This window comes from Vigna radiata, unplaced genomic scaffold, assembly GCF_000741045.1.
Source record: "Vigna radiata var. radiata cultivar VC1973A unplaced genomic scaffold, Vradiata_ver6 scaffold_233, whole genome shotgun sequence".
Taxonomy (NCBI): Eukaryota; Viridiplantae; Streptophyta; class Magnoliopsida; order Fabales; family Fabaceae; genus Vigna; species Vigna radiata.
In genome coordinates this window covers 514,058-523,819 of record NW_014543121.1, presented here as the reverse complement: position 1 = coordinate 523,819, position 9,762 = coordinate 514,058, and the positions used below count along the sequence as shown (strand labels likewise).

The window sequence follows — 9,762 nt, the reverse complement described above, 5'->3', positions numbered from 1 at the left end:
ACCGAATTAGCCTTTGCTTAGTTGGGTGATTCATGTCGGATTTGGGTTAGAGTAATGTGTACTCGTCGTTAATCTGTGATAGGAAGCATAGTGATTGAGTTAATGACCAACCGTCCTTATTCTGTATTTGATTCTGCTTTTATGTTTCTGTCCGCATTTCAGTTTTAAATTTTTGTAGCATCTGTCTTTTGATTTAGTTCATCCGCATTCACACAAACCTTTCACAAACCCCCCCACTTCGTGTTAGACCTAATTCTCGAATCACAGTTTGGTCCTTGAGAGACGACCTAGGAGTCATTCCCTAGTTATAATGTATTTATCATATGCAATCAAATTTGTATGGACCGCGACACCCCCATCAATCCCCTCTATAATACTGACGAAAATAGGAGGCATTAATAGCACTCCTCGGCCTCTCGAACGGTGGAACTGAAGTGTCACCCCTGCTTGCTGGCACAAATAGGTAATCAGGGACAGATGTCCCAGTGGCATCCTGCTGCTCACAGTGTTGGCGCAGCTCATAATCTCACTAGTGATAATCTTCCCAACGTTCACGTCCATCTGCCTCAACATACAGTAGATGACCAAAATCCGATGCAAAGTGATATCGGAAACATGAGAGCAAGGCTGGATGTTGGCATGTGTAAATGCCATCCAGTATTTGGCTAGGGGAGTTAAGTTTGCCCTCAGGATGTTCACCGGTGCTCCGTTTGGGTTTCTCTGAAAGTGCCTCCCAAGGATGCACATATCCCGCTCAATCTCCTCATAATCTCGGGCCTCCCCTAGTATGGTAGCATACATGCACTGCTCTCCTGGCCACTCAGTCCCCAGAAAAGCGTTGATGGTATCAGGATCATAGATGATCAAGTGTCCACGTACATAGCTCATGTACCTTCCTGCGGACAATCCTCCTCTCGGCAAGGCATTTGCATAAAACTCCTTCACCAACTCAATATTGGCTGGTGCTGGATAGGTTGTCAGTCTCTCCCAACCTTGCCTCTCAATCTCCAGACCAAACTCTGGAGCCCAGTCAGGAATGTACATGGCTTTTCTTTCCATCAGCAGTCGCCTTTCCTGGACTATAGCAAAGTTTTCCTCATGCTTCCTTGAAAGGAACCTTGAAGAATAAAATCTTCTAGGTCTCTCTGGTTCCTTCCTCTTATTGCCAATTGTCTTAACCCTTTTTGAAGTAGACATTCCTTTCCAACACCCATCAATAAGTGTACCTTCCTGGTATCCTTCAGTAGATACCTAAGTCTTCTAGCATCCCTCAGTAGATGCCATCCCAGTAGCATTCATCAGTAAATGCTAACAGTGACATCCATCAGTAGATGTCTATTCATTGTACTCTTTCATAACAACATTCATCAGTAGATGTTATAAAAGCATCCATCAATAGATGCTATCATCACTGCCATCAGAAGCAGCATATAACCTAAAAAACTTAAACACACAAATAATTAAAAAGAAAAAGTTAGAAACTGGGTTGCCTCCCAGCAAGCGCTTCTTTAACGTCATTAGCTTGACCCGGTAAAGCCCCAAACACCCATCAGTAGGTGTTGATCCTCTTTGCTTGATATTCTTTTCTTTCTTTTCTTCCTGCTGAATTTCTTCAGAAAATTGAGAACATCAAGCAACTGTTTCCATATATCAATCATAGGAACTTTAATCTCCAATTTCTTGAAGATTTCAATAAAGCACTTAAACTTCTTTTCTTTCCTATGATATTTCTTTTGATGAGGAAGAGGTTTTGCAAATGATCGTTTCTTCTTTCCTCTCTTCCTCTTTTTCTTAATCTCCTCCCTCAACTTTCTCTTTTTCATTTTTCTTTCTTTCTTTATTTTCACAATTTTTCTCTTTTTTTCTTTTCTCTCAACCACTGTTTTTTCTCCCTCATCATCATTATCTTCCTTAACCAACTTTTCTGTTTCTTCTTTCTTTAAATCTCTCTCTATCTTTTCTTCCTCAATCTTTTCCTCCTTTTTCTCCAATTTTTTCTCCTCTATCTTCTCCTCCTTTCTCTCCATGTTTTTCTCCTTCTCCTCATATATCTCTATCTTTTCCTCTTCTATCTTTTCCTTATTTCTCTCCAATTTTTTCTCCCCTATCTTCTCGTCATTTATCTCTATCTCTTTTTCCACTATCTACTCCTCCTTTCTCTCCATGTTTTTCTCCTCTATCTTCTCCTTATATATCTCTATCCTTTCTTCCTTTATCTTTTCCTCCTTTCTTTCCATGTTTTTCTCCTCTATCTTCTCTTCATATATTTCCATCTCTTTTTCCTCTATCTTCTCCTTAGCAACAACCTTTTCTGTTTCTATCTCTTCTATCTTTTTCACCTTTCTCTCTATCTTTTCCTCATCAACAACCTCATCATTTTCAGAGATAGTAGCTTGACATTCCTCTTTAGGGTTAACTTCAGTATTAACCCTAATAATACCCAGAGACTTCAACACACAAGATTGTTGTTCCTGCCATAAACGTTCTTCAGCTTCCCCCAATGTTTCTCTTCTTACAGAAGATTGTTTTTCTTGTAAACGTTGTTCGGCCTCCCACAACGTTTCTCTTGGCAAAGAGGATTGTTGCTTAACAACTTGCCCAAATTGGGTTTGATCCATGTTTGAGTGAGGTTTCCACCAGTAGTTGAAACCATTTTGGTAGAATTGAGTGCCCATATAGTCAAATTCTTGTCCATACTACATCCTGCACACATTAGGCACAAAACCCTAGTAGCACTTTCTTTTATAAAAAGAAAAATAAAATAAAAAGTAAAAAGATAAAAAAAATTATATATACAATCAAGTCAAATTTAATCAGTTTACACTACTAGATAAGTTATATCTAATTCGCAGTGGGGCTATATATAAGCCCAAAAAGATAACAGAAAGATAACAGAAAGATTTACAGAATCTAGCTAAAGAAACAGACAACCGCCTAGGCGCCTAATTTGACCGCTCAGCGGTTTGCCTTGTGTCGCTCTGACCGCTCACCAATCAGTTTTGTCACTGAGCGGTTTGCCTCTAATCGCTCTGAGCTCTCAGTGGACCATTCTGGCGCTCAGCGGCTTGTTTGACCCTTCTTTTCACCATTTTTCTCCTTCTTTCATGGGTCTAAGTCCACCTTACTTCAGTTTCATCTTTAATTCATCCAAAAACCCTGCAAAACAATGCAAAACAAGCATAATATCTCTAAAACCAACTTTTGACTCTCAAGAGACTCAACTAAGTGTTTTACTTGATTTAAAGCTCATTCTAAGCCACAAAGGGTGTGTTTTACTATCAAATTTAAGTATAAAAATAACGGTTTTTAGACTATTATTACTTGTTGTACGATATGCTATTTGGGCCGAACGGTTACGACTAGTAACCGAACGGTCCAAATGGTTAATGTGCCTTAATCATATTAAATATGGGTCATTATCGTTTTTCATTATTGGGCCGACTGTCCATCATGAGGATATAATCCATCGCAATTATATCTTAACAAATATTATAAGTATCAAATAAGATCAGATAAGATCTGAACAACCGGATATTCAGGTATAACTGTTTATATTATATTCTGTTTATATTTGATAATAATTTATATATACAGGGATGGAATCACAAGCCAGGTACGCTCTCTTATGCTATCTCACTCTACAATACACTTGCTACGTTTCACATAATTTCGAGAAGAACAAACGATCGGAAGACATGAGAAAGCACACTAATCGGTTGGATCAAGCGTCACAAAGCAAGAGAGCCACGTCACCCAGGTCAGTCCTTTCGGTCCTAGAAATTCATACCAAAACATTTTGGCGCCCACCGTGGGGCCCGAAAGTCAAGACTCCCAATGGTGACCACAAGAGGTATGGAAAATTCGGATCCGATCCAGATGATAAGAGAACTACAAGCGCAGCTAGAGGAGCAAGCCCGAACCATTGCAAATTTAAAGCAAGAGTTACAACAGAAGAAGGCCGAGGATGTCGAACGTAGTAAAGAAAAACAACACGACTGGGAGACATCAGAGGACAGTCAAAATCATAATCCGCCTCCTCCCCCCTGGTCCCCGGATCTCTTGTCATTCACTGATGCCATCATGCAGGCCCCCATGCCCGACCGGCCTCCGCCTCAGGTCGAAAAATTTGATGGCACAACGAATCCAGATCATCATTTGCGGAACTTCATTGACTCCGTGGCTTTTTACACTCAAAGTGACCTGGTAAAATGCCGGGCGTTTTCCCTGTCACTAAGGGGTGAAGCCCTGGAGTGGTATTACACCCTTCCACCCAATTCGGTGGATACTTTCCGCATGCTGATGGGCATGTTCAAAAAGCAATACTCCACCAACCGATACGAGGAGGTTACTGCAGCCGAGCTAGTCAATCTTAGACAAGGGAAAGACGAAACTCTCAGAGCCTTCATGCATCGATACACTCACGCCGCTCGAAGGATAAAATGTGGCAGCCCTGAATTCATCATTAGTAGTTTGCCCAATTGCCTAAAATCGGGATTCGTCTCAGAAAGCCTATACGTCGAGTTACCCAGTACATTGGAGGAGTTGCAGCAAAAAATGGCTAAATTTATAAAGATGGAAGATCAAAGGATCTTTCGGAAACAACAACACGAGGAGCACCTGGTGAATGATAACAAGAAGGAGGGGAAGCATCGAAAGGAGAACGCCCGGGATCAGAAACCCCCGGTGAGTTTAAACCCTAGATACGATCGCTATGCGCACCTCACTGTCCCTACAGAAAAGGTGCTGGAGAGGGCTTTGCAGTCCAACCTGATCTTTCAAAGAAGAAAATTCCCACCTAAGAACATGGACACGGCGTAGATATGTCGATTCCATGATTCAGGGTGACATACTACTAAAGGCTGCCAAACTCTCAAAGATGAATTAGAAAAGTTGATCTGTGCCGAACACCTCCGGGAATTCGTGAAAGAAGAATCTGCCCGTGCAGGACTTTACCCCAAGAAGACACGAAGAAGCCCGGAACGTACAAAGGGGAAGGGTAGCCACTCACGCGACCGTTCTCGTAGCCCCTTGAGACACAGATCCCGTAGTCGGCCTAGAGAGCGGGATCTCACCGTAAAAGGCAAGATCGATACTATTTCGAGCGGTTTTGCTGAAGGAGGTGCTTCATCCTCAGCTCGAAAGAGACATTTGAGGAGCCTGCACAGTGTTCACTTGGTGGTACGCAAACCAATGTCAATGCCTGATATAACCTTTACAGATAAGGATTTTCATGCACCAGATCCTGACCAAGAAGATCCCATGGTCATCACAGCCCGCATTGCGCAGTACGATGTAGGCAAGCTCCTTGTAGATCAAGACAGTTCAGTCAATATACTATATTGGACAACCTTCCGAAGAATGGAAATTGCAGAAGACGTAATTGCTCCGTTTAACGAGCAAATTGTTGGCTTCGCTGGAGAAAGAGTAGACACCCTGGGGTATCTCGACTTACGAACCCGCCTAGGGTCGGACGATGATGGTAAGGAGCTCCGAGTTCACTTCTTGCTAGTGGGGCGATCGTCCTATAATGCCCTCCTTGGACGTCCTTGCCTAAATGTTTTTGGGGCAATCGTCTCTACCCCACATTTGGCAATGAAATTTCCCATAGATAGAAGAACTATATGCACCGTTCGGGCAGATCAGAAAACCGCTCGTCAATGCTATGTAGCTGGTCTAAAGGTTAGACCTTACAGAAGAGAAAACCGTACTGAAGCTATTCTGATCGACCTTGATCCCAAGACCAATACGGACGAGCGAATTCAACCTCAAGGCGAGATAAAGCCCTTCATAGTGGGCAATAACGAACAGCAGACTACGTCCATCGAGGATAACCTTCAGCCATTTGAAGAAAACGCATTGAAAGAATTATTGAAAGTCAACAACGACCTGTTCGCCTGGAGCGCATCGGATATGCCCGGAATCCATCCCAGCGTCATTGCGCACAAACTGTCGATATTCCGAGAGGCTCGACCGGTGTCTCAAAAGAAACGACGGTTTGGTGATGAAAAACGGGCGGCCATTCGAGGTGAAGTGGATAAGCTCCTCAAAGTGGGATTTATACGAGAGTTGACCTACACTACCTGGTTGTCTGATGTAGTCATGGTAAAAAAGGCGAATGGACAATGGAGAATGTGTGTGGACTTCACACTGATCTCAATAAAGCATGCCCTAAAGATTCTTATCCTCTCCCCAATATTGATCGATTGGTAGACGGAGCTTTCGGACACACTGTTCTAAGTTTTTTAGATGCTTACTCGGGGTATAATCAAATCCCGATGTACCCCCCGGATCGAGAAAAGACGGCCTTTATTACAGAGCAGGCCAATTACTGCTATGAAGTCATGTCGTTCGGTCTCAAGAATGCGGGCGCTACTTATCAACGCCTAATGGATAAAGTCTTCCATAACTAGATAGGTCTTTGCATGGAAGTATATGTAGATTATATGGTAATCCGAAGTCACACGCATCAACAACACCTTAAAGATTTAGAAGAAGTCTTTCAACAACTCATGCACTACAACATGCGTCTAAACCCCAACAAATGCACTTTCGGGGTGTCCGCCGGAAAATTCTTGGGTTTCATGTTGACCTATCGAGGAATAGAGGCAAATCCAGACAAATGTCGGGCGATATTGAAATGAAGAGTCCCACTAAGTTGAAGGATGTCCAATGCTTAGTCGGACGTCTGACAGCCCTATAACGATTCATACCGAGGCTTTCTAATCATATCAAACCTATCCTGAAGAACATGAAAAAGGATGTACCTCGGCACTGAGATAACGATTGTTAAGAAGCCTTCTCTAAGGTAAAAAGCATTCTGACCAGTCCACCTATCATGGCTCGCCCAACTGAGGGATTCGAGTTACAAATCTACTTGGCTGCATCCAACCACTCGATAAGTGCAGCCCTCATCCAGGAAAGTCCAGACTTTAAGCTGATATACTTTATCAGTCGAACCCTACAAGGAGCAGAGGAAAGATATTCTCAGGTGGAAAAGGTGGCGCTAGCCTTGCTGACAGCAGCACGACGTCTCCGGCCGTATTTTCAGAGTCATCAGATAGTCATCCGGACAAACCATCCAATCGCTAAGATTCTCAGGAAGCCTGACTTGGCGGGAAGGATTGTAGCCTGGGCGATCGAGCTATCTGAATTCGGCCTACGATATGAACCACAAGGTTCCGTTAAAGGCCAGCACCTGGCTGATTTTGCGGCTGAAGTCTGCCGACCGGGGGAACCAAACATTTGGCATCTAAATGTGGATGGATCTTCAGACAGAAGAGGAGGAGGAGCTGGCATTGTGCTCGAAGGACCGGACGACCTACTGGTCGAACAGGCGATCAGCTTTAACTTCCAACTTAGCAATAACCAGACAGAATATGAAGCTCTCATTAGCGGATTATTGCTGGCCAAAGAGTTGGAAGTCAATCATCTGGAATGCAGAATGAATTCTCAACTAGTTGTTCGACAACTCAATGGAACTTTCCAGGTCAAAGACGATCACCTGCTACGCTATTATCACAAGGTTAGTGATTTAATCAAATCATTTACTAGTTTTTCTGTGACCCACATACCCAGGGCACAAAACTCCCGGGCGGATCTGTTATCGAAGTTGACCCACTCCCGCGAGAAGTCGCAACTCTCTTCGGTAATTAAAACCACACTGCATAAGCCGTTGTTGGAAACATATACCACTAACGTGGCTGCACCACGAACTGATTGGCGGCAGGACATAATTCAACTGATGGTCCAACAAGAACAGGGCGGACAGGTCAGTATCACTGATTCTAAACGAATCGCCCGTTACATGTTCGTGGGTGATGATTTGTACCGGCGAGGTTATACTACCCCGTTGCTGAAATGTTTGTTCGACGAAGAAACTAAGTACGTCATGCAAGAATTACATCACGGCGTTTGTGGTTCACATTTGGGGAAAAGGATGATGAAGGCCAAGATTCTACGAGCCGGCTTTTACTGGCCCTCTATGGAGCAAGATTGTGCGGCATTCGTACAGAAGTGTATCTCCTGCCAGTCTCACGGACATAATCTACGAATTCCTCCTTCTGAACTACATGAAATCATCTCCCCGTGGCCCTTCGCGCAGTGGGGAATGCATATAGCCGGCCCGCTACCGGTCGGCAAAGCACAATGCAAATACCTCTTGGTAGCGGTCGATTACTTCACCAAATGGATTGAAGCAGAGGCCCTCTGATGGGTGTCGTGGCCCATACAAATTTGATTGCAATTCAGAAATGCAGTATAATGCTAGCGAATGACCCCTAGGTCGTCTCTCAAGGACCAACTGCAGTTCAGAGTCAAGTCTAACACGAAAGGGGGGGTTTGAAAAGTGTTTTTGTAGTGAATGCGGAAAATTTAAAATTCACGCTGGAACTGGACAGCTCTGACCTTTGCTCAATGTTTTACCCATAACTTTTTCTACAGAGCTCTAAATGAGATGAGGTCTTTTTTCCTGGAAAGTAGACTCAATTATATTTCATGTGATATATAAAACGTAGCTTTTGGACCTCCGGTGTGGTTGCAGTTATTTTTTTAAAATCGAGTCCAGAGAGTGAAAATGCTAACCCAAATACTAGACTAAACAATTATCTAACAAAGTTAATTTAAATTAAATGCAAAACTAAAATAGAGAAACTAAAAAGCAACTAATCCTACTATGCAAATTAATTTAAAGCAAAAGAAATAAACAAACACCACATTTTCCTAGCAATTCACGTGAGTGACCATGCTCCAAAGAACCATTTCATTCTCTTCCTTCAACAAACCAAGTAATGTGTTGCTTCCTTTTTGAGCAATGTGCTTCATTTTCCAAGTCAAACCTTTCCTTCCACACTTTTCTACCATGAAAACCGTGCTCCCACTCTCTCCATGAAGTCAACAACAATTCTTCCACAACCAATGCAAGGTAACGTAAAAAAAATGCCCCAAAGACCAACAAAATGGAATTTCTTGAATGCTTCTCCTAAGGTGCCAAGTGTGCAAAGTCAAAGCAAAGAAAAACAATCACAATAACCTCCCATCAATGCAATTCACGTCCAAACAAGCAAAGGGTTGAATACCAAAGTAGAAATATTCCTTCTATAGAAAATGTCCCCTTCATGTGCATGGCCAAATGAGGTAAAGAATTAAATGAAGCATTCTCTCTCCTTGCACCACTCTTTTTGGTTTTTCTTCAACAAGCAACATTCAAATTGTTCCTTCCACTCTCCATTACCGAGAACACACAAAGAAACCCAAGTTTCAAATGCAAATCAACACAAGCATAGCAAAACCAAGTTCTACCTTCATAAATCCAACTTCACCACTCATCTTTCTTCAACTTTTTTGACCAAAACAAAACCAAACCTCTAACTTCCCTAGCATTACCGTCCAGCCACCATCATCAATCACAAAGTCCAGCTCAAAATTTGTTTCCCAACATCAAAAACAAAATACTAGAAGAAAATGGCTCAAGAATACAATACCCATGCATCAACTTAAGCCTTTTTCACTACCAAACTTGACAACAACTCCATTTTCATCCTCCAAACCAAGAAACTCAAGATAAATTCGAATTCACTGCAGTAAAATGATGAGAAAACCGAAATGAACAATGGGTCTCCCTTCCATCAAAGAAACCACCATGAAAAAGCAAAGAAGAAGCTCCAAACTCAAGCATTCAACCTTCAAAACGAAAATCTAAAGAGAGAAATGGTAGAGCTTCATTCCATCAAGCAAGAACAAGCATTGTTGCAAACATTAGAAGAA

The 9,762-nt window shown here is 42.5% G+C and overlaps 2 protein-coding genes across 2 annotated transcripts; both read left to right on the top strand.

Moving 5' to 3' along the window:
- The first annotated feature begins 3,834 nt into the window (after positions 1-3,834).
- Positions 3,835-4,818, top strand: LOC106753203. Its single transcript, XM_014634997.1, has one exon. The coding sequence runs from the start codon at positions 3,835-3,837 to the stop codon at positions 4,816-4,818; it is 984 nt and encodes a 327-aa protein (XP_014490483.1).
- Positions 4,819-6,835: 2,017 nt separating this feature from the next.
- On the top strand, positions 6,836-8,209 carry LOC106753202. The gene has a single exon (XM_014634996.1). The coding sequence runs from the start codon at positions 6,836-6,838 to the stop codon at positions 8,207-8,209; it is 1,374 nt and encodes a 457-aa protein (XP_014490482.1).
- The last annotated feature ends 1,553 nt before the right edge of the window (positions 8,210-9,762 follow it).